The sequence below is a fragment of the Erinaceus europaeus genome, chromosome 1 (assembly GCF_950295315.1).
Source record: "Erinaceus europaeus chromosome 1, mEriEur2.1, whole genome shotgun sequence".
NCBI lineage: Eukaryota > Metazoa > Chordata > Mammalia > Eulipotyphla > Erinaceidae > Erinaceus > Erinaceus europaeus.
In genome coordinates, this window is record NC_080162.1 from 46,928,811 (window position 1) to 46,955,978 (window position 27,168).

Sequence of the window (27,168 nt, forward strand, 5' to 3'; positions counted from 1 at the left end):
AAAATTTAACTATCCTTATGACCCAGGTTTGAACCTGGCCCCCACTGCAGGAAGGAGGAGGCTTCAGTGCTGTGGCATCTCTCTCTCTTTCTCTCTCTCTCTCCCTGTTATTGTCTGTCCATATGAAAAAAAGAAGAAAGTTGGCCTGGAACAGTGAAGCCTTAGTGACAGGAAAAAAAACAGACAAATAAATCTTTAACCACCATTCACAATACTGATTCTATAGGAAAATGCTTTCCGAATCCCAGAAAAACTTTCAAATTTTTGAAGCTGGCATATTTGTATTACAGCCTGGCTGTACTTTCATGCTTGGTTACCATTTTGACTTCATGCCAGTCAAACAAGTCCGTTTGAACAATTTTCCTATGAACTAGCTCAAAAAAGATTTACGGGAACACTCTTGAGATTAATCGGCTTTGAATCTCACAAGCTAGGTACTCCATGACACATTAGCCCAGCCATGGCTTTTATCAAAAAAAGACTATATGGGGATACTAAAAAATGAATCTAATGAATACCAAAAACCTGATCTTATTCTATTTTACACGTTATTGTGGTTAATTTTCTGGATATTTCTTAACATCTCTCCTAACCTGCTCAAGCGCATGCTTGCTTCTATCAACCATCCTACTTAGCTGGCATTGATAAGAGTATAGATAAATCCTGAAGTAGGAAGAAATAAAAACAGATTAGGTAATCGCAGAAAGAGTTTATTGTTATTTTGCAAGGAGAGAATCCACAAAGTTTGGCTACTGTGCCTACAGCCAACCCTACAGGCCCTATATCCTTATATGGAAGAAGCCCCAAGATCCAGCATGTCAATAATTGCTAGTGGTGGATGCGGTAGTCATGGAGGGAAGTGGAAGGGGGAGGATGTTGAGGAGGGAAAGCAAGGAAGAGGGAAAACAAGACAAAGAATATGATTGTGCATAGGGAATTAGTGACACACACTGTAACATGGGAACCAAACAAGCATGTCTGAACCTAACACGCTATATACAAATGCTTATTGCTTTCCACCCTTCAAAATGTTTTGCAGGACTCTTACCAACAACCCTGCTTTTAAAGCTTCATTTCTACTTGCTTCTACACTATTCTACCTCTAGTATTCAGTCTATTTAGAAGGCATTTTCTTGTTTAAAAGATCTCACTAGCTAAGGATTCAGAACCACTACTCTTTGAAATGAACTGATGAAAGCAAGTGAAATGTACAGTCTGAGGTGATGTCTCTAATTCCACTGAAATTCAGCTACGCCAATGAGAGGCAATCCCAGGGCTCCAGAAAAGGAAGAAAAAGACACTGGACCAGGAAGAAAATTATTTTCTCTACTCTATGACTACTAGATTACACTGAATTCTGGAACATTTGAACAATCCTTACCCTAAGATATTTCTCATATGGCTTGTATTAAAATAGTTAAAAAAAAAGTGTTCCACAAATTATGGAACTAAATATGTTTATTCCAAATTTTATTAAATTCACACAAAAGGTCCAGATTAAATGACAAGCCTAAGTCTAATAATAATAATAAAGTCAAACTAATACAAAATATCCCTTCTTCACCAGAGGAAGAGTGGCATTAAGCTCTAAGCAATATAGCCAAGCTTGCTTAGGCAAAAACAAGGCTTTTATATCCATCCTTTTCCTCTTATCCATTCAAATAGTACTTAATTTTGTATGATACAGAAGATGAGGGGTAAGTTGAGACACACAAGTAACAGCCTAATCTCGAGGGTTAACGTATAAGAAAACAATGATTTCATTTCTGATACAAATGTTTCACCTGTCCAGAATTTTTTTCTATGACTTTTTTTTGGCATGATCAAAATCTCAGGAAATTTCAAGCAAATGAATCTTAAAGACAAACTAGGAAATAGGACCTAACTTTAGAGACCAAACACACTCCTCTCATTCCTGTCTAGTTCTTTACTTTTACGGAGAATACCACCAAACCAATTACAAAAAATCATATGCTAGCAGGAGCTTTGCTTCCTGTAAGTTGACAGCTCTGGCCTTTAAAAATGCCTTGGTTTCCTGTCAGCATTGGTTGGGCTCAGCTAGAAAACCCATGAAATCAGAATAAGGAAGACTCTAATTCCATTGACTCTGATTCTTGGCCAGCATGCTGGAATTCAGACGCTAATAAACCACACAGAAATCACCACACCAGAATGGCATAGTTTGTTCATGGCATGGAGACAGGCAGGATCCACTGAAGGGAAAGACAGCTTTTGATAAAATTTAATTCTATAAAATAAACATATGTAGAATAAGACCCACTGAAATAATGTCCAAATACAGAAAAGGAACTGTGAGGAAGAATTAAGAATTATAAATAAGCTGCCACAGAACTAGCTCAGTGGGAAGCACATAGGATTTAGAATGTGAGTTCAATCCCATTACATAGACCAGCAGAACAACGTTTTAGCCCCTCTCATAAAATATGTTACATGTAGAAGGTTAATATAAAGTATAAAAGAGAAAACTATGTACTAAATTGATGGTGGGGCAGGGAGACAACATAATGGTTATGCAAACAGACTCTCATGTCTGAAGCTCTCAGGTCCCAGGTTCAATCCCCAACATCACAATAAGCCAGAGCTGAGCAGTGCTCTGGTACAAACAAAAACAAACAACAAAAAAAGAAACCCAGATAGATAAAAGTTGGTGGTAGGCCAGGAACACAATTTGAACAACACAATAAACTCAATGCCATACTATCAACCAGTTTCCAGTTCATGAATCTTAATAGCATAGTTCATATATTCTACCCAGGAACTATGTACTGGATACTTTCTATATATATGCCAGGAACTATACTGGGTTCTTTATTTGTGATGTAGATGGCTGAAACAAAAGCAGTCCTTCTAAAAGTTGGCAGGTTACTTGGTACTAGGTAAGTAAATAGGCAATTACAGAACAACAATGTAATCATAAAGTACTATGAGGAAGAATTAGAGACTCATGACGGGAACCTAGAAGAGACACTTACCTTGAACCTGGAGAAAAGAGTAAATCACTGAGCACATCCTCAAAGAAGAGGTATAAGATATAACTAAAGAGCAAGAATTAGTGAGGTAGAATGTTTCACACAGAGGAAACAGCCTATGCAAAGGGTCTAAAAGTACAAACACTATCATATTTCAGGGACTAAAACATGCTTTTGAAAGCTGTAGCAGAGTGAGTAACGTGCACATTCAGAATTCAAGGGATCATTACTACTTCTTAGGTGAACAGGTGAGACCAAGAAGAACAGTCATATGAAAGGGAGAGAATGCGGAGACCCCTAAGGGACTCCCCTGTTGCTAGGACTAGCTAGAGAAACAGGAGATATAAAAAGAAAGTGAGCTACAGAAACCAGGCTTAGAGAATATTCAAGAAGCAAACAGAAGTCTGCCATGTTAATGGTACTATAATAAAGATACAAAGTACTCTTTGAACTTGCAGCAAGGAAGTTTTGACCTTGTCAAGAATTATCTCAGTGGCGTGGAAGAAAGAAGCTTAACTTTTCTGGGTCAAGGACTGACTGAGAGGCGGGGAACAATGGACACAGCAACCTATTATTTCAAAGGCTTCCACTGGCAAAAGAAACTATAGTGCTGCCGTGACTGGAGGGAGTCTCAGCTTGAGGATACCTGGGGATGTTTAACTGGTACAAGTGAGTTGGTAATAGAGAAGGAGGGCAGAGAATAGATACTTTAAAGTCACTAAACCCTTAGGGCAAGATGACTGGAACAGGTGAAATGGGAAGGTGTCAAAGAGCATAGATCCAAGGGTTATTTTAGAAAGAAACAAGGCTCCTTTTTGTTTGTGAAAGATGTACTGGGAAGCTTTAGATCGGACAAGCAAAAACTGGAGGATGTAGCTAGGTCTGAGGTTAAAGACAGGATTTCTAGAAGTTTGATCTGCAAAACCAGCAGTACTAGGAGCCCAGGTCCATGAAGGAAAAGGCAGGTGGGGGCCTGTCCTAGGAATGGGACTGATCAACTATGTTGATAGAAAGAAGATAGGCCAAAGGGCTAGAAGTACTGGAGAGGCAGCATCTCAAGTGACTAACCATGGCGTAAGCTTAAGGAGGGAGGAAAAAACTCTACTGGGGAAAGCAACATGTGAAAATGAGGTGAAGCAGAAAAGCCAGAGAAAAGGAAGTAAGGGAGTGAGGGAGGAAAGAAGCACAGGCAGCTATTTATTAAAGAGTGGGAGGCCAGAGTTTGGGGACACATCAAAAAGGCTCCAGTGGCCAGGGCATGCCTATGGTAGGGTGATGGCAGAAGAGAGGCCATAAAGTTCCTACGGAATGAGGTGAGGATGCTCGGTGAGCTGCTGAAATGAACACTGATATGGCCCAGGGTGGCAGCAGACTTGCCGGGCCAGGTAAAGTATGGGAAGTAGGCAGGGATGCAGAGGGACCATTTAAAATATAACTGCCATAACAGAGGTTAGTAATTAAAACAGCTCCACAACTTGGCAATTTAAAAGTTTGACAGAGTCCTCTAAGACACACAAACATACATGTACACACATATCTCCCCTCCACTTCCCAGTATTCACAAGTTCTCTCTCCTCAGCAAATATGAAGATAAAGCATAGTCAATATAAGGAGTGGGCATATACAGAGTTTAGGTTTCTATAAAGGGCAAACTCTGTCCTATTCACACCTTTCTTCAAAACAGTCACTTCTCCCTTCTCACAGTCTGGTCATTTAATGACTAATTATTATCAAGCAGCTTGTATACTGCTTTTTACACCTTGCAATTACTTCTACTACGTATATTCTATGGTATTTGCTCAATGACATGAAAAAGACAAGTTCAAACTGAAAGGATAAGAAAACTCACAAAATCACTCTCATCATTTAAAAAAACTGTCAAAACTTATTTTTTTAATATTTATTTATTTACTTTCCCTTTTGTTGCTCTTGTCTTTCATTGTTGTTGTAGTTATTATTGTTGTTATTGATGTCATCGTTGTTAGATAGGACAGTGAGAAATAGAGAGAGGAGGGGAAGACAGAGAGGGGGAGAGAGAGAAAGACACCTGCAGACCTCCTTCACTGCTTGTGAAGGGACTTCCCTGCAGGTGGGGAGCCGGGGGCTTGAACTGGGATCCTTATGCGCTTAGTGTCATGTGTGCTTAACCCGCTGCGCTACTGCCGGACTCCCCAAAAAGAGAGACACCTACAGACTTGCTTCACCACCTGTGAAGCGACTGCCCTGCAGGTGGGGAGCTGGGAGCTTGAACCAGGATCCTTACACCGCTCCTTGCGCTTTGCACCAACTGCGCTTAAACCGCTGTGCTACTGCCCGATTCCCAAAGCTTATTTAATACTATTTTGCCATTCACTTTTAAGAAAATGCTCCCATTATCAAAACTGTAAGTGACTAGCAAACAATTAGCAATGGCTTAAAAGTCAAATCCAGGAACCAGGTAGTAGCATTCCTCATAGAGCACACATACACCTATGACCCCATGTAAGGACTCGATTCAAGCAACTACACACACACACACACACACACACACACACACACACACACACACACACGTTAGGGGTAAGTTTCACAAGCAGTGAAGCAGTGCTGCAGGTGTCTATCTTCTCTTCGCCTCTCTATCTTCTCATCCTCTCTCCATTTCTCTCTGTCCTATCCAACAACGATGACAACAATAACCACAACAACAAAAAGGAAATAAATAAATATAAAAAAGAGAAAAAAGTAGAGGATTATATCAGGAAAGTTGTTTTTCAAAAAAAAAGTTTTTCACAACTTTAAAACAGATAGTAAATACATTAAGAAACAGGCAGCAATAAGTAAACTATTCAGAATTACTCAAGATGATAATAAGCATAAAGCTTCAGAATTTGTAATCATAACTAAAGTGCTAAAATGCATGAAAAACATAATCTATTACTTAAAAGTATTTTATAAGATACTTGATGGAATCATTCAAAGAAAAAAAAACCACGTGATAAGTCAGATACCATAATTAAAACTATATTTAAAAATTCACTATGAATACACAAAACCTTCATTCTCATAGTATTAACTGCAAATCAGGTTAGCTGGTATTATACTTAAAAGAGTCTTCTTGGGAGTCGGGCGTAGCTCAGCGGGTTAAGCGTAGGTGGCGCAAAGCACAAAGATCGGCATAAGGATCCCAGTTCGAGCCCCCGGCTCCCCACCTGCAGGGGAGTTGCTTTACAGGTGGTGAAGCAGGTCTGCAGGTGTCTATCTTTCTCTCCCCTTCTCTGTCTTCCCCTCCTCTCTCCATTTCTCTCTGTCCTATCCAACAACAATGACAGCAATAACAACAACAACGATAAACAACAAGGGCAACAAAAGGGAAAATAAATAAATAAATGTAAAAAAATTTTTAAAAAAGAGCCTTCTTAAAATATGTTGCATATTAAAATATATTGTCTATCTTTTTTGGTTTTATAGACTACAGAGTATCTGCATACACACCTGGATAAGAAAAGTAAAACTCAGTGCCGGGTAGTGACACACCTGGTTGAGCACACATGTTACAGTGCTCAAGGACCCAGGTTTGAGCCCCTGGTCCCCACCTGCAGGGGGAATGTTTCATGAGTGGTGAAGCAGGGCTGCAGGTGTCTCTGTCTCTCTCCTCTATTACCTCCTCTCTCCTCGATTTCTGACTGTCTCTATCCAATAAATAAATAAAGATAATAAAAATTAAAATAAAAAAGGAAAAAAAAACTCTTTACATAAAAATTGTCAGCTCATCACAATTAAGACTGTAGTACCTGCCTACTAGGTACAATAGCTGGTACTATCAGGATATAAAACCAACAACACAAACACTCCTAGAGAAGACACCCACACAGATAACTTCATTACAGTGTTGAGGTCAGTGTCTTTCTGCACCTCCATTACACCACCCTATCATTAGAAGAAATTAGAAGTCATTATCACAGTCCAGGTGAGACATGATGGCAGAGGAAACAGAGAAACAGGAAGAGAGGCTAGGAGATAATTCACCTTGCACAGCACATGCTTTACCTAACATGAGGTCCTGGGTTATAGTCCCAGAACCACATGGGAATGCTGTGGACAACAGGTGTGTGTGTGTATGTGTGTGTCTGTGCACAAGAGTGCAGGAGGAGCTTACGGATGTGTGTGTGTGTGTGTGTGTGTGTGCGTGTCTGTGCACATGAGAGCGCAGGAGCTTCCATAGATGGCAGAGTGATGCTGTAGTGTCTCTGTGTCTGCCTCTCCATCTTTCCTCTCTCTCAACAAAAATAAAATAGAAAAGTGGGCCAGGGAGGGTGTGTATAGACATTATTTAAGGGCCTGGGCTCACATTCCAGTGCTGTACTTAAAAACAGTGAGGTGAGGAAAACACACGCATGCATGCACACAAGCACAGAGGTGGGAAGGAGAGAGAAAGAGAGAGACGATGCAGGTGAATATCATGGCTAGGGGCAGAATAAGGGTTAAGACCACAGTGGAGTAAAATCGAATATCCCATGCTTTCAAACCTATGAAATATAAAATGACCAGAGATGGTCAAGCAGAGCAAGTTCCAGATCAGGGCTCACTCCTCGTCCTCAGAATCTTCATTAGATAATACGTTTAAAGACTATCCTTACCTAACATGTTCTTCCAACTTTTTTTTTCTTTTTAAGGATATTTTTATTAGTGACTTAATAGTGATTTACAGAATTATAACATAATAGAGATAATAATTCCACACCCCCATCTTTTTTTTTTTTTTACTTTCCCATGTCCAATCCTGTCGGGCTGAGCTTCACTGACGGGAGACAGACGACCCGGGACTCATGGTTGAGCTGTAGGCAGTATCTCTTTATTCATGCAGGACACAGCGCAATCTATACCAAGCTAAGCTAAAACTAACTACTACAAACAATCTTGTCCTTATAAATATACTAGCCCAGTAGGGTGGGAACAGGATGCGACACAGAGAGGGTGGAGAGAAAAGTGACTGGTGAAAATCAGGGTATGACAAGGAGAGGGGGCGGAGCAGGCAAGAATTCTATCACTGAACCACCAATGCCCTGGAGGGAGGGTGGTGCTTGTTAACAGCGGTTATGTAAATAGAATGAAGTGGTTATGTAAATAGAAAAGTGTTAAGCAGGAGGGATTAAACCAAATGAAACAGAAGGGGTTTTTAAAAGCATACCAACAATTTCCCCTTTCTTTTTAACTAATGGCCATAGTATCAGGATTGTGGGGTGAACAGAAACCTGTATCGTACAGGCGTTTTCAAAAGAACTGGCATAAGACATGGAAAACAAAATAGGCAAGCAGCAATAACCAGTGTGTTGCCAAGGGGAACGTTTCTTGCCTCAAAGGGCAAGGCCTAGCAGGCTAAAGGGCATTTCTTGCCTCTGGGAGCGCTTCATGCCTCTGGGGGCATCTCTTGCCTCAAAGGGCGTTTCCTACCTCTGTGGGCATAACCTAATAAGGAGGGAGAGTTTTCTGGCTCGGGGAGCAGAGCCTGCAGGCGAGGGGACATGGTCTATAAAGTCTCAAGGCAATTGGCTGAAGTTAGTCTTTGAGAAACACAGCAGCGTGTACCAGTAAGTCCGATGGAGGTGTCAGTCCAAAGTAGCTGACCACAGAAGAAAATGCCAAGGGATGAAATGCTGCATGTCTGTCTCGATGGGGAATGTTGGCCACCAGAATTCTGCTTTTCTGTAGAGAGTGATCTTTGGAGTCTGTGAATCTGTTTCTTCAGGTCGTGCCAGGTTACATCATTGGTTTCTGGGGGTGTGTTGTAGTCATTCCATCTTGTGGGCGATGTCAGAGAACAGGATCCAAATGGATTTCCAGGAATTCCATTTGAGTAGATGCTTTTTCATGTGAAGACTTGACAGCTGAAATTCACTTACTTGTCAAACAAAACTTGTAGCAGATTAGAAGTTTACTATAATTGATAACTCCATTATAATTGGAAGTCCTTTCTAGTATGATTTTAAGGTTATTTAAACAGTTTAAACTCAATAAAATGTGGAAAGGTAAACAGAAGAACCATGGTAGAAGCCTCAGGCATGGCGCCATATGTTGGGCTGAGCTTCACTGATGGGAGACAGACGACCCGGGACTCATGGTTGAGCTGTAGGCAGTATCTCTTTATTCATGCAGGACGCAGCGCAATCTATACCAAGCTAAGCTAAAACTAACTACTACAAACAATCTTGTCTTTATAAATATACTAGCCCAGTAGGGTGGGAACAGGATGCAACACAGAGAGGGTGGAGAGAAAAGTGACTGGTGAAAATCAGGGTATGACAAGGAGAGGGGGCGGAGCAGGCAAGAATTCTATCACTGAACCACCAATGCCCTGGAGGGAGGGTGGTGCTTGTTAACAGCGGTTATGTAAATAGAATGAAGTGGTTATGTAAATAGAAAAGTGTTAAAGCAGGGGGGATTAAACCAAATGAAACAGAAGGGGTTTTTAAAAGCATACCAACACAATCCCAATTAGTTACCTCTCCCCGTGTCCCCATAGTACTAGTTTAGGCCTATGAGAAACTGAAACCTGCAACTTGTACTATGTACACTATCTCTGTACTAGCAGGACTACAAAGCTGGACTGCAAGTCTGTCTGGCTCATCACTTACTCTCGCTGCCTAGCACAGAGACAGGCAACTAGTGACTGTCCATATTTTTACTAAATGATACAATGAAAGGTTTCTGCCTACAATGAACTCATAATCTGGAAGAACAAATGAGGGAAGGATGAAAAGTTTCATGGAGAAACTGGTCTTCAGTTACTGATTTTAATCATAATACGCACACACAGAGACACACTACAAGGAGGCCGGGTGGTGGCGCACCTAACTGAGCACACATTACAAGGTGCAAGGGCCTGGGTTTGAGGCCCTAGTCCCCACTTGCAAGGGGGGTTGCTTCACAAGTGGTGAAGCAGGTCTGCAGGTGTCTTTCTCTCCCCTTCTCTGTCTTCCTCTCCTCTTTCCATTTCTCTCTGTCCTATCTGACAACAACAACAGCAATAACAACAATGACAATAATAACAAGGGCAACAAAATGGGGAAAATGGTTTCCAGGACCTTGGATTCATAGTGCAGGCACAGAGCCCCAGTGGTAACCCTGGAGGACAAAATAATAATAATAATTAATTAAAAAACGGCAGCCATGCACCTGGTTGAGCGCACATAGTACTAAGCGCAAGGACCCAGGTTCAAGCCCCTGGTCCCCACCTGCAGGGGGAATCTTCATGAGCAGTGGAACAGGGCTGCAGGTATCTCTTTGTCTCTGTCCCTCTCTGTATCCCCCTTCCTCTCAATTTCTGGCTGTCTCTGCCCAATAAATAAATAAAGATAATAAAGAATTTTTAAAATAATTAAAAAAGAAGATTATACAGTAGCTATTCTACTATGCCACATGACCTGGTCATTGTGCTAACTAGTCTTTTCCTTTTGAGTTTCAGCACTGAGAGGGGGAAGTTTACAAAATCTAGAACACCCTGTTTTACAACAGCAAAAACCTTTCTTTTCTACTGATAGTTCTAATTTGTCATATACACCATATCTTTGAAATAACAGGTACTCAAGAAGAATCAAAGAAAAAGCATGCAAAATATATCCTTGGTTGTTAAATGGAAACAGACCTTTTATTTCAGTTGATACTTATTTTTATTATTACATTATTATTTTAAGCTATTTTTTACTAGTGATTTAATATTGGTTTATAAAATAAGATAATAGAACAAGTCTTTATTTTAAATTTATTTTTATTTTTAATTTTTTTATATTTATTTTCCCTTCTGTTGCCCTTGTTTTTTTTCATTGTTGTTGTAGTTATTGTTGTTATTGATGTCGTTGTTGTTGGATAGGACAGAGAGAAATTGGAAAGAGGAGAGGAAGACAGAGAGGGGGAGAGAAAGATAGACACCTGCAGACCCGCCTGTGAAGCGATGCACCTGCAGGTGGGGAGCCGGGGGGCTCGAACCGGGATCCTTACGCAGGTCCTTGTGCTTTGCGCCACGTATGCTTAACCCACTGCACTATCACACGACTCCCAGGAGAATAATTCTATACGTCACACCACAGAGTTTTGTGTCCCCATTCCCTTCATTGGAAACTGCAGTGGTTCTTCCAAAGTCATAGATATGGGTTGACTATTATTTCTCTCTTAAAAAAAAAAAAAGATTTATTTAGGTAAAGACAAAGAGAAATTGAGAGGGACCTGGGAAGATAGAGAGGGAGAGAGTCAGAGAAATACTTGCAGAACTTTACCACTTGTGAAGCTTTCCCCCTGCAGGTAAGGGCCCGGGACTTGAACCCAGGGCCTTGTGCATTGTAGCATGTGCACTCAATCAGGTGTGCCACCACCTGGCCCCTGGTTGACTATTATTTCTATAATGATGTCTGTCTATCTGTATGTCTGTCCATCTGTCTTTTTTTCCTCCCCTATAGTCCTACCTTCTCTTCCTTTCTAAGTCACACCTACAGCTATTAGTACTTCCAAATGTCTTTCCCTTTTTCCTCTTCTCTCTCTGGGTCCTGATAGAAATAAATTTCAGAGCCCTCTAGTCATCTTCCCCTAACATTTCTCCCCCTCTGAGAGTATGGACCAAAATTACTTTGGGGTTGCAGAAAGTGGGAGTTCTGGTTTCTGTAATTGTTTCTCCGTTAGACATGAGCATTGGCAAGTAGCACTATACCCACAGCCTAGGAAACAGACCTTGAATAGCACATATTCCTTGCATATTGTAGAGAAATAGTCAATGCATATGAGTTGTGTATAAGGAATGGCAGAAGGAGGATTACAAATGGAATCAAGGTTGCCATTTATTTCATTCCTTGATGAAGTAGAGAAGCCATCTAATCATGAGGTGAGACACATGACAAAGGCAATAATCCTAACCAAGTAACAAAGTGAGTCACTCAAAATAACACTTTTTTGTTTTCTCAGAAAACATATTTGGGTCATTCTGTTTTATCAAGTTTCACAGGGACACCCAACTTAATTTCCAAGTTGGTCATTAAAAACAGTTCATGGAAATTACTGAACATGGGACAAAAATACAGTGACACTCAGTTGCCCGAGGTGGAAACACAGTAACAGCTTCCAACTTCCTCAACACAGCATTAAGTAGGCTGAGGATGAAGACAGAAGGGGGAATGGCAGGCAGGAAAGAAGAAATCTGCTCAATAACTTTATCCTGGATTTTAGTGTTCAGGTAGCTCCTTTAGTAGCCCCCTCATTTTCATACTAGTCACCAAACCTTTATCTCTAGCTAGTCTTTCCTCATTGCTTGGATTCTATGCAATGATAGTATATCAGTTACTTACAAGGCTAAATCATTTTTACTAGCAAATCCCAAGAAATAAACCACCCAGGTGAGAGTAGAGATTGCAAAAAAAAAAAAAAAGCAGTATACACTCATCCATCAGATGTTGTATTCCTCAGCTTGGCAGGCCACTGCGAAAGTACGCTCAAACAACATGATTTTCAGATTTTTCAAGAGGAGTCAGAAATCCAGATTTGTCTCTGATCTCATAATTTGTAAGTAAAAGTTAAAGTCTTCTTTAAAAACTGAATAGGCCAGGGAAAATATAAATGTGCAGTTTATCTGTGACATCTAGGCAAGAGGTAAGAAAACAGGCAAAGGTCAAAAATCTACAAACAACCCCTTCCTGTGTCCTGACACATCAGGGAAGTTTAGCATGATTCCTCTTTCTTTGCACTTGTGTATCAGTGTAAGAATGGCTACACTACTGCCAGAACTCTGGAGACATGCAGCAGAGAAGAACGTGGACACACCAACATCTTACTATCCTTCTGACACCTTTCCTGGTATTAAAGACCAATTTACGGTGTAGAATAAATGGTATAGCATGTAAAGCACTTCTTTAAAAAAATATTTATCCTCTTTTGTTGCCCTTGTTTATTTCTATTGCTGTAGTTACTATTGTTGTTGTTATTGATATCGTCGTTATTGGATAGGACAGAGAGAAATGGAGAGAGGAGAAGACAGAGAGGGGGAGAGAAAGACAGACACCTGCAGACCTGCTTCACCGCTTGTGAAGCGACTCCCCTGAAGGTGGGGAGCCGGGGGCTAGAACTGGGATCCTGATGATGGTCCTTGGCGCTTTGTGCCATGTGCACTTAACTCGCTGCACTACCACCTGACTCCCGTAAAGGACTTTACATAGTGCCTGGAGGCATATACAGTTCAATAAATGTTAGCTATCATTGAGTTTTATTCATAATAAGGGTAAAACATGAACCAGACAGTGTGTTTCTTCCTAGAATGGGAGATTTCAGTGCAATTACAAAACACAATAAACTTCTTTAGACATGACATGAACTGAAAAGGAAGCTTCATTCATCAATGTGAAATTTACTAATTTTATAAAATAATCTGATTTAGGTCCTCACAGAGTGTTTTTAAGAATAATGGAATAGTTTTTAAAGCTTTGTTTGATGTGAGTTAATACAAAAATTTCAAGTTCTGTCCTACTTTTAAGAAAGGAGATCACAGAACATACTAAGTTACTAAATTCAGCATGAGTAGGACACTAAGCCCTAATTTTTCTAGAAAAGCTGTCTCACTCTTTGGCTTCTTGTGGTGAGGATGTAAGTTGTTCATTATGCTATCAGAGCTAATCACATTTTATCAGGCCTGTTTGTAACTCCTTCAAGGTCCCATTGATAGTTAAGAGGAAACTCAAAACTCCAACTCAGGTTGGTGATAGTAAATCCTTGCTTTAATACATCTAAGGATGTACTATTAAATCATTAATTTTATTAAAAATCTTAAGGCTGGTCAGAATCGTTTAAAAAATTCAAACAGGGGGTCAGGTGGTAACACAGCAGGTTAAGTGCACATGGCGCAAAGCGCAAGGACTCACATAAAGATCCCAGTTCGAGCCCCCCAACACCCCACTAGCAGGGGGGTTGCTTTACAAGCAGTAAAGCAGGTTTGCAGGTGCCTGTCTTTCTCTCCCCCCGTCTTCCTGTCTTCTCTCCATTTCTCTCTGACCTATCCAACAACAACAGCAATAACAACAATAATAAAAACAATGATAAACAACAAGGGTAACAAAAGGGGAAAATGGCCTCCATGAGCAGTGGATTCAAGTGCAAACACCAAGCCCCAGCAATAAAAAAAATTCAAATATATCTTCCTTGTATAAAGTCACTGGTTTCAAGCAGGAATTTCAAAATTTTTTTTTTATATTGACTGATAGGACAGAGAGAAATTGAGAGGGGGCAAGAGGAAATGCATTCAGCCTGGTGTGCCATGACATGTTTACTCCAAATCTTTATAAAACAATCTCATTTACTTGCTGAAAAAGTATAATTGTCTCTAAGCAAAGGAATCCATGATTTTTAAAAGAATGTTTCTTGGGTGGAGGGTAGATAGCATAATGGTTATGCAAAGAGACTCTTATGGCGCCAAGGTCCCAGGTTCAATTCCCCACACCACCATAAGCCAGAGCTGAACAGTGCTCTGGTTAAAAAAAAAAAAAAAAAAAAATTCTTTGCTTCAGACAGGCTAACTGTCCAACTTCCAAAGTACTGAGAAAACACTTTTTTGAAATGTAACCAAGTACAGAATATAGGTTGTGTCCTACATTCAAAATATGTCTTTCTAGAAAGCATTTTGAATGGCAAAGGATATAAAGCAAGCTGTGAACAGGAGACTAAAATCAGCTCAAACCACAAATAACCTAACAAACTTATCACTTCCTTATGATCAACCTACAAAAATCAAACATTAAAGACATTTATAAAATAATGCAATTTTAATCCTTTAACTTCATTCAAATTCTTTCTCCATTCTAAAGTGGACCTGGCTTGTAAACACCACCAAAGAGTGGCATTATATTAACTGGAAAACAAGCACAAGAGAAATGATTAGAGCTAAGTTTGCCCTGTAAATAAAACAGCCTGTACCATGCAGGTCTTAAGTGGTTAGAATGGTAACCACCTCCTCAAACTGAAGATAGGAAATTTTAGAAGATGGACCACACCCATCTCCAGCTGCATTTCACACTGAGAGTTAGGGACATGGCAGACTCCTACTTCAAACTAAAGCATGCCTCCATCTCCCAAAGTCATTTATTTCCTACTTCCAAAAGCAACTTCTAACTAGAGATGTTGAGAAACAAAGATTTGTTGAACTCGAATAGTGGAACAAGTTGCAAAAGGAAGTTTAGTTGACAAATAGGCACCCCTGGGGGAACACCAGATTTGTTAAGTATAAATTAATTTTACAGTAATTCTTCTGCATGATAGCTATGTTTTGGTAAGTTTTCTAGTGGTAAATTCAAGCTCAAAAAATGAAAACAAGTAATGAAGTAAAGATGAGAACAGAATCTACCAATTGCCACCACACACTCTTGCAATACTGTTATTCACATTCTCAAAAGCATTCTTACTAGTAGGTAGAAAAATGAAAGTAGCAGATTTAGGTACTGCAGCAAGAACAGATGAAACAGAACAGTACTAATGACAAGAATATTGCCAGGACATATGAAGAAAACTGTCAGTAGGACACAATGGAATGTTGAAATATATTCTAAAATAGGTACATGAAATGCCCACTAAACGTCAGCACAAGGAGGATATAGATTCTCAAAGAGTGTTTAAATGTGGACCAGCTGACCTTACATGTGATTAAGTCTAGACTGCTCCAGAAACATGACTTTGTATCTATAGACCTGGTGTGGCATAATACGACTTCCTGAAACTGTACCACTCTGCTTCACCCTACTTCCAAGGATGATCTGAAAAGACCCTAGTAACAGGAAGGTGGAATCCAGAGAGTGGAGAACAGTAAAGGTAACACTTAACTCAAGGATACTGTGAAATACAATTCAAATCAGGGTAAAAACAAGTGAAACAAATGTAAAATGAAACCATCATCATCATCACCACCACCACAAAACAGGGCTGGCAAAGTAGCTCTTTTGGATAGTAGTACATTGCTATACCATATGCTGGGCCCAGGTTTGAATCTGGCTACCACTGCATCAGAGGAAGTTTCAGTGCGGTGGTTTCTGTCTCTGTTTCTGTCACTATCAGCCCTGGTGGACAGACTGATGAGGGGTTCGTGTGCGTGCACGTGCACACACATTACCCTTACTACCCAAAACTGACAATTATCTTTTTGAAGATCCCTTCCTTGGCAAAAGTGAGCCAAATGAATACAAATTCATTAAAGCATATGCAAAATGCAACCTGACTATTTTCTTACATGAAGTTATTCAAAAGTGATCTCATCCACAGACATTTCTTTTTTAATCTTTATTTATTTCTTGGATAGAGACAGCCAGAAATTGAGAAGGAAGGGGGTGACAAGAAGGGAGAGAAACAGAGAAAGACATCTGCAGCCCTGCTTCACCACTCACAAAGCTTTCCCCTTGCAGGTGGGGACCGGGAGCTTGAACCCGTGTCCTTGCACACTGTAACATGTACATTCAACCAGGTGCACCACCACCCAGCCCCCAATTTTTTTTTTTAATCTACAGACATTTTTAAGTAGCCCCATGCTCTTAAGAGAACTACAACTAGTGTGAACAATTACTTACTTTCTTGTAAGCAATTAACAAATGTGTATAGCCTTCTGAGTAATTAGGACTCATAATAAAGATTAGCTATTTGCTTGAACTTAGTGTTGCAATTTTTAAGGAAGATTCCTTCTACAGCAAGGGAGGTAGGTAGGTGGCTTGGCTTTGCAGGCAGAGCACAGGGCTTGCACTCATGATGGTGAAATGCTCTGCTCTTGTTCATATAAAATAAATCTTTTTTGAAATCCTCCAAAAGGAAGAAATGCACCAATTAAGAGATCCATGATAAAAGAAAAAAAGGGGGAAATTATTTCACAATTGAGTAACAGATAAAAGGAAAAGAGTTTTCCTTCTCTAATTACTAACCAGAAATTAAAAGACAGTTTTGGAAACCTAGTTTTGCTAAGCTCATCTTTGCAAGTGGTGTTCACCCACAAAAGCCACACAGTCTAGGCTTTTCCTTCTTCATCGGTAAAAGAAAACAGGCCTCAGTCAGTCTTTGAGAGGAAACCTCTGCAAAAGAAGAGAAACAACCTAGGTCACAGGAGCCCTTGAGCCCAAAGGTTTACTCCAATGGCCAAGCCCAGCAACCAGTATGGGTTTAGAATTTCCTGACAAACCTAGATGAAGGGTCAGAGGGAATACGCATTTTCCACAGGAAATACAGATCTTAATTGTCACACTGCTAGTAAGTCACGTGTACTTTGTTAGTTCATAGTACAGAATTTCTTCATCGATAGATGACTGGATAAACAAGTTAAGGGATATATGGTCAATGGAATACTACTCTGCAGTTAAGAAAGATATTGTACCCTTGGAACAAAATGGATAGAAGTAGAGGTGACTGATTATACATAGTAAAGTAAGGGAGTGGAAGACAACTACCATAGGTTTCCTTCATTTGTGTGACATATATAACTGAAACACATGAACTTGGAAAGAAAGAAAGAGAGAGAGATGGTGGTGGCGATATGAGTAGCCAAACTATCTCTAAGACTGTGAAAACTATGTATGAAAGTGGGGGGTGGCGAGTGCACTATGGAACTATACCCTGTAATCTTATAATCTATATACCATTATTAAATCATAAATGTTAATTTAAAAATCAAATCATTAAAAAGAACTTGAAAATTTATCAGAAAAAAAATTAAAAAAGGAAAATTTACCTGGGGGTATCTATAACTGCTTATTGCCATGGTAGAATCATAAGCATTCAGAAATACAAGTGGAATCATGTCACAAAAAATGACGGCAAATCAATTACCAGTAGTTATTGTTTATATCTGTAGTGTGATATATACCACATCCCAAAAATCAACTCATAGTGGGTGAAAGGGAAAATCTTCCACTGTGAAATCTTATTTACAATTTTCAGAAAGTCAAAAAAATATATATAAAGAGTTAAGATGATTATGTCAATCTGCCCTGAAAAATGAGAGAGCAGCAGCTAGAGAATTAAGAATCCCACTTCTAAACAAAGTAAAGCATTCTTTCTAACATGCTGGACACTTAGGTACTTTCTTTTCAAATATGGCAGATTTGTGTAAGCGTTCATACTATTCAAATGAATTTTAGACCAGATGTAGGTTTCTTTCTAAAATTACAAGAGAAAGGGCAGTTACTCTTGTACCTAGCTGGGAGTGCATCTTTCGTAAATTCTCAAGAATCAGTTCCTCTATCTTTTACAGGAAAAACCACCCAATTGCTGCTATAGAAAAAAAAAAGCAAGATTAACTGATGTGTCAGTGCTACTCATTTTCCCACATTACTAAGTCAAGTGAAACTTCTTCATGAAAAAAAAAATGTAATCTATCTTGGGAAAAATGACAACTTCTGAGTCTTTAGGTATACTCCATGCAAAATTCAAAAAAAAAAGAAAACTCATAATTTTGTTTATCTAAGTACACATGGAAAACCACACACCTTAGAAAACTGAATAACCACTGAGTTATATTCAGACATTAAATTGTCTTTGTGAGTACATGGGAGACTTTTATTACTTAACCTGAACTTAGTGATCAGTTAGTCCAGGATCATCTTTACAAAGGAAGAAATGAAGAAAAGAAATAAGGTAGGAAGGCGATAAAGCCCAATGAAAGGAAGGAATCCACTCAGTGGTGTTAATGTTAGGACTCAGACCCAAAAGGAAAAATGAAAATAAAAGTAAAAGTAAAAGATTATTAACTACTTACTCTCTTAGCCCAAAGTGAGATCAGATCAAAGGCCAAAAATGTTCATGTTGTACCATTTATAGTTAAAAAAAAAATTTGTACTTTGTAAGAGTTGTTACTTCACAGAGAAGCATATTTTATATCCCACAAGCAAAATAAACTGTGTGTATGTATATATATATATTTAACTAACACATATATATAAGTACTTAACTAACTACATGTAAAACTTTTCTGGAAAGAACATATGTTATAAAGCACAAGCATACAGGTTTAAGCCCCTGGTCCTCACCTGCAGGGGGAAAGCTTCACAAGTGGTGAAGCAGTGCTACAGATATCTCTCTCCCTCTCTGTCTCCCCCTTCCTCTCAATTTCTGGCCATCTCTGTCTAATAAATAAAAATTTAAAATTAAATAAAAATAAAGCACATGAGAACAAGACAAAAGTCATAAGTAATTCAACAATTCTTAAGAGTAATTCAACAATTCCTAGAGACATGAACCCCCAAAATTTACTATTTACCTCAAGCCAAGTACATTTTTGCTGTTAAATTTAAAATTCCAAAGAGTAGCCTGGGAGGTGGTGCAGTAGATAAAGCACTGGACTCTCAAGCATGAGGTCTTAAGTTCAATCCCTAGCAGCACATATACCAGAATGACATATGGTTCTTTCTCTCTCTCCTATCTCTATCATTAATACTAAATAAAAATAAATAAAAGCTTTAAAAAAATAAAATAAACTTCCAATGAAACAGAGTGGTGATAAAAGCTTCTACTGGGTATCTTCAAGCCTTTCTTCCATGGCACAGCACTAGGTAATACTAAATTGCCTCATCAGGCCATGGTTTACAATTTGGGAGTGAGGGCTGGGCGGCAGTGCAACAGGTTAAGCGCACATGCATGTAACAAGGATGGATCGGGGATCCCAGTTTGAGCCCCAGGCTCCCCACACACAGGTGATTCACTTCACAAACAGTGAAGCAGGTCTGCCTGTGTCTATCTTTCTCTTTCCCTCCTCTCTTGATTTCTGTCTTATCCAACAACAAAGACAGCAATAATAACAACAATAAACAACAAGGGCAACAAAAGGGAAAAAATAGCCCCTAAGAGCAGTGAATTTGTAGTGCAGGCACCAAGCCCCAGCAATAGCTTTAAAGGAAAAAAAAATTGGGGAGTTTTCTCCACCAGTGACCTCTATTATTAGTACTAATGTGGGCCCATCTGCTCTCATCATCCCTCTCTTTCCATCAATGGAGACTGGAAACCATGCTGTGTCTTTATATTGTGAGGACCTAGCTAGTGAGTACAGTCAGCTTGAGTCCAATGTTTGTCAGGTGCATAACTTTATACAAGGTGCAGAGGAAACCCAGTTGGGGAAAAAAAAAAAAAAAGAAAGAAAGAAAGAAAAAAGTGGACTAGCTGACTTTAGTAGGTTTGGACTACAGAGGAGACAGATCTGGTTATAAAGAGACAATTCCAATGAAAGCAGGGCTTTAAAAAAGATATGCATGAACTTGTATGAAAATGCACAGGTAAGAATCAAAATTCTAGTAGGAGGTACATGTTTGACTTAGGGGGCACAAGACCTTAGACTGAGTGGGAAGGCAGTCTAAACAACAGTGAACCAAGGTACACAGGAAGGAGGGGTAAGGCTGAATCTGAAGAATGCTACATCTTCTAGTGTGCCTAGAACAGAAGGTACATGGGAGGAGATGGCTAGGATCTGGCTGATATGCTTAAGTAGTTTGGGTCTTATAGGTATTACGAAAATGCTTGTAGTAAAACAAAGGGGCGACAATCTCAGGTCTGTTCTAACACGCAAAGGATATACACATTGAGGGTGGAAGATGGGGAAGACAGAAGACTGCTATGGGAACACTTTCACAGAACTGGTTTCACTCATGTTTACAATGAAAAACTAGAAACAACAGTCGCATTATGGACAGAATCTGGGAACCCAGGCCACTGGGTTGTAGAAGATGCCATGATGATCAAAGAGTGAAACATGGTAAAAGGAACCAAGAACTACTCCTCTGTTCTTTGGATACTCAGAAAATTGCAGTACCTTGGAAACAATGACCCAGAAGACTTCCCACTTTCATGATATGGGCAATATGAAGAAACATGCCCAGCCTATTTGTATTAGCTGGTTGCCATGAATGATTTAACAAACACTGTAGGGAGGAATGCCAGGTTATGGAAAAAAAAAAAAAAATATATATATATATATATATATATATATATATACACACACATACATATACATATATGCACTCAGGTAGGTCCAAGAAAAAAAAGCACAATTAAAATCATAGTGCAAATATTGCCAAAATGATCCCACAGGAAATAGACAATTCAAAAAAGAAAGGGGAAAAGCAAAAGGATTTAAAAAACTGTAATTATTTCAGCAGTGTACAATTTGAGAAGTTTAACAAGAAATTAATTATTCATTTCTATTATAAAATTCAGTATATACCCAACTACATTCATTACCCAATACTAGATATTTTTATAGGCTTAGGGAAGCCTTTGATACAAAAATGAAAAATGTGGTAGGGAAGGAGGCCTTGGAGCTCAATGACAGATAATTGCCAACTAAAAGCCATTTGCATGCACCAGCTGACTTTTCAGAACCACCAAGTATGATGCACTGTGCTTCCAAAAGCACTCAAGTAATCCTAAAAATATGCCAGTGATGTCAAACAAATGACAGCAAAAGTTTCCTCACTCCACTATTTCTAATTATGCTTCCGACTTACTTCGTATGAGTTGAGAAAATTATAAAAGTAGTGATCAAACATCTAAATGTAGGCCACTCAAACCAGGACTAAATGAGAACATTTAGATCTAATGGGTCACTTGAGCTAACTAGAACTTCTCAATCTCTCCATGTTACTTCCCCTTTGTCGGTTTAAATTCCATGAGTCATAATATGTAGATCCGTCTTCTCTGCTCAAATTAAGAGAATAGTTTTTAACTAAATATAGGAGATTTTAAATCCACCTTCTTGGGCTGCAGTAACATAATCTTTATATAGCTAGTGGTGAGGGATTTTAGTGAACTATTGTTATAAACAGTTTTAACCTTGTCAAGCATTAGATCATATTTCATAATGAAAGCAGCTATAAAAACAAATGTCAACTGGAAGAGTGGTCCATTTCCCAAAGCTTGACTCTAACATAGCATAAATCTTGCCTTCAGGTCAAACTCCTCTATCTGAAACAAGCAAATAATCCATAGTAAAAAATCTCAGAGAATTAAGAAATTTAGAGGTGAGTGAAATATCCAAACCTTAATCAACAGATAGCAGGCAGCTATTATCTACTCCCATTCACTCAAGCCCTCTCCTTCTCTCAGCATAGCACTGAAAACCAACCCCTTTCCATATCTGTATTCTCTTCCCTTTTGGACAGCCAGATCCATGAAGTGTTAATTTCTACTTTTCAAACCATGCATGCAATTGTTCAAATGACAGGAGACAAATTTTAAAACCATCTAAATGTACTACCCAAAGCCTTATATAGACCTAAATAGTTTTTAGTGTCTATGCTATTTGCTATCACTAGCTACTAAAAAGATAGTTATGCTCACTTTATCAACTGAGCTGGCATACAGTTCGTCTCAAACTTTTGTTTTCTCAAGTTGCCACATTCTCCAGCATTTCAACAAGTCTACTTCCTGTTCTTTTTTGCAACTCTTCCCAAGTTTTTGTATCTTTTGGTTCTCCTTAGAAGTTAGTAGGGTGAGAAATATCTAATTATCCTGTTTCCAGATTTTAAGGAAAAACTATATATTATTTTTCTAATCACAGTAGATTAAAGTTCAGTAAATTTGTATACTGCAATACTCACTGTAACAATACTAACTTTTAAAGGTCTATTTTCTACAACTGAATTCTTGAAAAATAGTGATTTTGATTAACACACACTTTGGAAAATCTGACACTTTAGAAGCAAGGTCATTTAAACACTTTTTTTTTTCAATGTCACAGTTGACTAATAAAGAGCCACTTTTGAAATTTAAAAAGGAAAATAACTTCTGGTTTCAATTATAGAAAAGAAAAATATCTGTAAGGTGGAGGTGATAATGAGCAATTCCCTAAGATCAAAAGAAATCATCTCCAGGAATGTTGCACTCCATTGAGAAGGCAGGAAAATCACCACACAGAACAATTATGACCAATTCTTGGGGGGTCAAATGTGGTAAAGAAATTCAAGAACAAGGGTAATTAATTAAAAACCAGTATATCCCAAGCAATGCCTAACAGAGTTTTAACAATGTATAGATGACAGATCAGGCCAATCTTATCTAAACAGTACAAAATAAAATTCAACCAATAACTTCTTATGTGAATCTGTTGTGGTCAACTTGGTCAGTTTCCTTATAAGAGTTTCCCCCCCATGCTTCCTGGAGGCCATCCCCATTTGTGAGGAATGTCATCACCCATTCCAACACTTTAGATCAGCAGGTTTTCTTTTTTTCATTTAAAGCCACTTTAGACATTACTGCATTCAATTTGAAGCAGAAAATGTCTATATATTCCCAAAGTCACAAGTGGAATTTACTCAAGCAACTCGGAAGACTAATCAGGGGATGCTAACTTTATATATTAATTGCCCATATTAATAGAGACTACAGTGATTATAATGATTAGCCTATCAGAAGCTAATATACATTACAGAATAAGTAAAAAGAATCATGTGAAGTCTGATGTAAATCCACATGAAGCCAAACCTGCCAAAAACAAGGCTTTTGTTAGTCAAGCATACCAGAGAAGTGCTTAAAGCTTTTTTTTTTTTTCCTTTTTATGTGGAGCTCAAAATAGATGTTAATACTACCAGCTGATGGCGCTTACAATTTGCCTTTTGAATCTATAAGCAGAAAACAGAATGAACTGTCTTCTCCCTTTACACTAGTAACAAAATCTCTCTATTCTGCAGATCGTCTATGTAAAATACCAAGTGTGGTTTTTGGTTAATCCTCACAACCCCCGCAATGACATTTAATCGGGAGCACATGTTTTCTTTAGCGGATTTGGCCGTTTGTGAAAGTACACCTCTTCGTGTTTTTAATCTGATGTTTAATAGAGAAATTCTACCTTCCTAACTTTTTTTTTTTTTAAGAGCCACCAAACCCACAAGTAGATGAGGGAAGAAACTGTCTCAGCCACTAGCAAAAGATTAAGCTGCTTATGAGGAAAAGATGTTATTTCAGAGAAGGTAGGAACATCAAGACTCCCTCGTCCTTGCCTGAATCAGGAGAATATTTTGAACCTCCCGTGAAGGGCGACCGAAGTCTGACTTATCTTCCTTGACCCTCTTTCTTCGAGGTAACCCACCACCCACCACCCTCGCTGCCCCGTTACGCGGTGTTTTCTCCACGGCATCTGACATGACCTGAAATGATTTGCTTTTGCGTTTCACTGCCCTCAAACTCCGCGAGGAAGAAAGCGGGTCTCCGCTTTCTATTCAGAAAACGGATTCTCCAGCGGTAAAACAAAACAGAGCCTAGCAGCTCAGAGAGATGAAATGAATGAACAGGAAGAGGGGTGGGGAGGGAGGAAGAGGACTGTCATCCTCAGGACAAGGTGCGCACGGAGACCGAGACGGGGGTGGGGTGGAGGAAGGGGGGTAGGAAATGTGCAGGAGGGAGGCAAGGGGAACCCTCTTCCCCCCCACCCCCGGGGAGACAAAGGGAGTCTGAGGTGGTCCATTCTAGAAAAGGAAGCTGGGGGGGGGGGTACGGCCAACCCCAGGGGACAAAGAATGGCTACGCAGGGGGCGGGGGCGGGGCGCCGGGATCCGGGCTAAGAGAAAAGACCGGCGGCCTCCGGGCTCGAGAGGTCACCGCGGCCGGAGGATTCACGTGAAGCCAGACGGGGACTGGACGGGGCTGCAAGGCCCGGGAGAAACACAAGCCCACCCGGGGGGGACAAAGGAAGAGGGGGCCCGGCCTCCGCCGATGTCGGATCGAATCCTCAAACAGGAGGAGCGAGGCGGAGGGTGGGACCCGGAGCGAGAGCGGAGAGTCGGGGGTCTGGGAAGAAGGTTCCAGCGGCCTAAGCGGAGGGCCTGCCGAGCTCCGGGGCGCTCCCGCACCTGGTAAATGGCCGCCCAGCTCCCGGCCTTGTCGATCTGCTCGAACTCCTTTTCCATCTCCATGACGGGCCAGGGCGGCTGCTCCGCCTCCTCTTCGGTCTCTGCGCGGTGTGCTACTCTAGAGTCTCTCGCGCTCGCAGCCCAGAGGTCCCGCCGCAAGCCTCACCTCCCGCCGCTACCGCCGCCCTAGCCGCCGTTGCTTCTTCATGTCAAGCCGGCAGCCGGAAGTACGCATCCCGCTGTCGTGGGCGCCGGCCCAAGCAAGAGGACCAATCAGCGCTCGAGAAAGCTTCCGAGGGGCGGAGCCGGAGGGAGGTGCGGGGGAAGAGGCCTCTTCCCCGCGAGACCTCTCGCTGAGCGCGCTCCCTCAGCTCCCTGGAGTTCGGGACTTGGGCGTGGCGTGCGCGTTGCCTAGTGGATCTCCGCTTGCCCTGCGCTCAGCTCCTGAGTTTAAAGTCTCGCAGACTGAGGTCGATCCGCTTCCCCGCTGGTTTGAGTCTCACAGAGTGACGTTGGAGTAGTTAGGCATCTTTCCTGCTGCTCTAGGGTCCTGACCTCAGTGCTCCAAGCTGGAGGATGAATGAGAGCTGCGTGCTCCATTTTACTGTCTCTGACTTCTAGCCAGATGTTTAATCCTTTCTCATGAAACTTGGGACTTTCCGGTTCACCAGACTTGCCCTTCTTCTTCTTCTTCTTCTTCTAGCATTTGCCACCAGACTGCCCTGATCGCCCTGATTGTCCTTGTCTGGCAGCAAGGTTTCAGTTAGAGGATCTCTGGTTCCTTGCGCTGCAGGCATGAATGAATTGAAGTATGGGGTGATCTTAAGTATTAGCTAAGTGGCAGGGTGGACTCGATGGAGCATTGAGTCCGAGGTGACTAAATGTGTCGAACAATGCAAGTTTCTGGGATCACCTCCAAAGGATTCCGCTCTACGAATCTGTTCTTCAACATCCACCGCAGCTCATTCTGTGATAGGAGCAGGGTTGCTACCTTTTCGCAGGCTCTGCTTAAAGCTATCTAGCTCTGAGCCTGGACTTATTGGATATAGATGGTGAACACAGCGGGGTGAGAGGGCTAAATCATCTGTTCCCCAGTGCCATTACAAACATGCCCAAGGTAGTTAGTTGCCCGGTACTATTGGTTGAGTACTTGTGGCAGGTGGTGTGCCTGACATTCCAAGTAATTAAATTATTTAATTTCCACAATAGCCCTACAACAAAAGCTGTATTGTTCCTGTTTATAGAAGAAGAAACTGAGGCACAGACAGCCTCAGTTTCCTACTCTAGCACTGCACACTAGTACGGATGCCAGTATTTGATTTGTTTTCATTTGTGACCAGGGCTATGGCTGGGGTTAGTGAGCCTGCGTGGTGCCTCCACTGGCACCGTGTGTGTGTGTGTGTGTGTGTGTGTGTGTGTGTGTGTGTGTGTGTGTGTGTGTGTGTGTGTTGCCTCCAGGATTATCACTGGGGCTCAGTGCCAGCACTGCTCTTGGAGGCCATTTTTTTCCATTTTTTATAGCATAGGACAGAATTTGAGAGAGGAGGGGAAAGGGAAGATATTGAGGGAAAGAGAAAGACACCTGCAGACCTGCTTCACCGCCTGTGAACTGACCCCCCCCCCTTGCATAACCCGATGGGCTACCACCGGGCTATATATATATATATATATATATATATATATATATATATATATATATGCAGAGACTAAGAGAAAGAAAGAGAGGAGAAACACTTGTAGCACTGCTCCACCAATTGTAATGCTTGTTAGAGACAGGGGACTTAAACCAAAGTACTTGTGCATGGTAAAGTGTGTCACTCTACCGGATGAGCCAGGATGCTGGGATTTTTTTTAAAAGCATTTTATTGGGGACTTAATGGTTTACAATACAGTCGTTGACATATGGGTACAACTTCTCATCTCCCTGTCATAGGTGTCTGCAAAACGCTCACCTCCATTTAGGTCTATTTTAACTATTATGAACCAAGACCCCAACACCCTCCCTCCCTGTCCTACCCTTCTCCGTCTTCCCCAGAGTCCTTTGCTTTGGAACAATATGCCATACCCAGTCAAGCCTTATCTTGTGTTTTCCCTTTCTGTCCTTGTTTCTTAAGTTCCACCAACACCAGGATTCTAACCCACTCCATGGGGATTGTTTTGGAACCAGCCTGCCTGGGTCCAAATTTCAGCTTTACTAAATACTAACTAAGCAGCTTTGGGCAAAGTACCTAATCTCTGTTTGCCTCTGTTCTTTTTTGTAAAATGAAGATAATAAATGTATCTACCTTCTGGGGTGGCATAAACACTGCATATATACATACTATTATTATAGTGGGTAAAATGATAAATAATAGTTCTCACTATTATGAGAACTG

General features: G+C 40.5%; 1 protein-coding gene across 3 annotated transcripts in view; it reads right to left on the bottom strand.

Moving 5' to 3' along the window:
• The window catches only part of PTPN1 (protein tyrosine phosphatase non-receptor type 1), a 76,507-nt gene extending 51,481 nt beyond the window's left edge, over nucleotides 1-25,026 (bottom strand). Inside the window, exon 1 of one of the 3 annotated variants that reach the window (XM_060185440.1) lies at nucleotides 24,794-25,026. In XM_060185440.1, the coding sequence (XP_060041423.1) occupies nucleotides 24,794-24,856 (63 nt within the window). In that variant the 5' untranslated portion in view covers nucleotides 24,857-25,026. The remainder of the gene's footprint in view (nucleotides 1-24,793) is intronic. The other 2 variants (XM_007533132.3, XM_060185446.1) reach the window with 2 other exon arrangements.
• Between the last annotated feature and the right edge of the window lie 2,142 nt (nucleotides 25,027-27,168).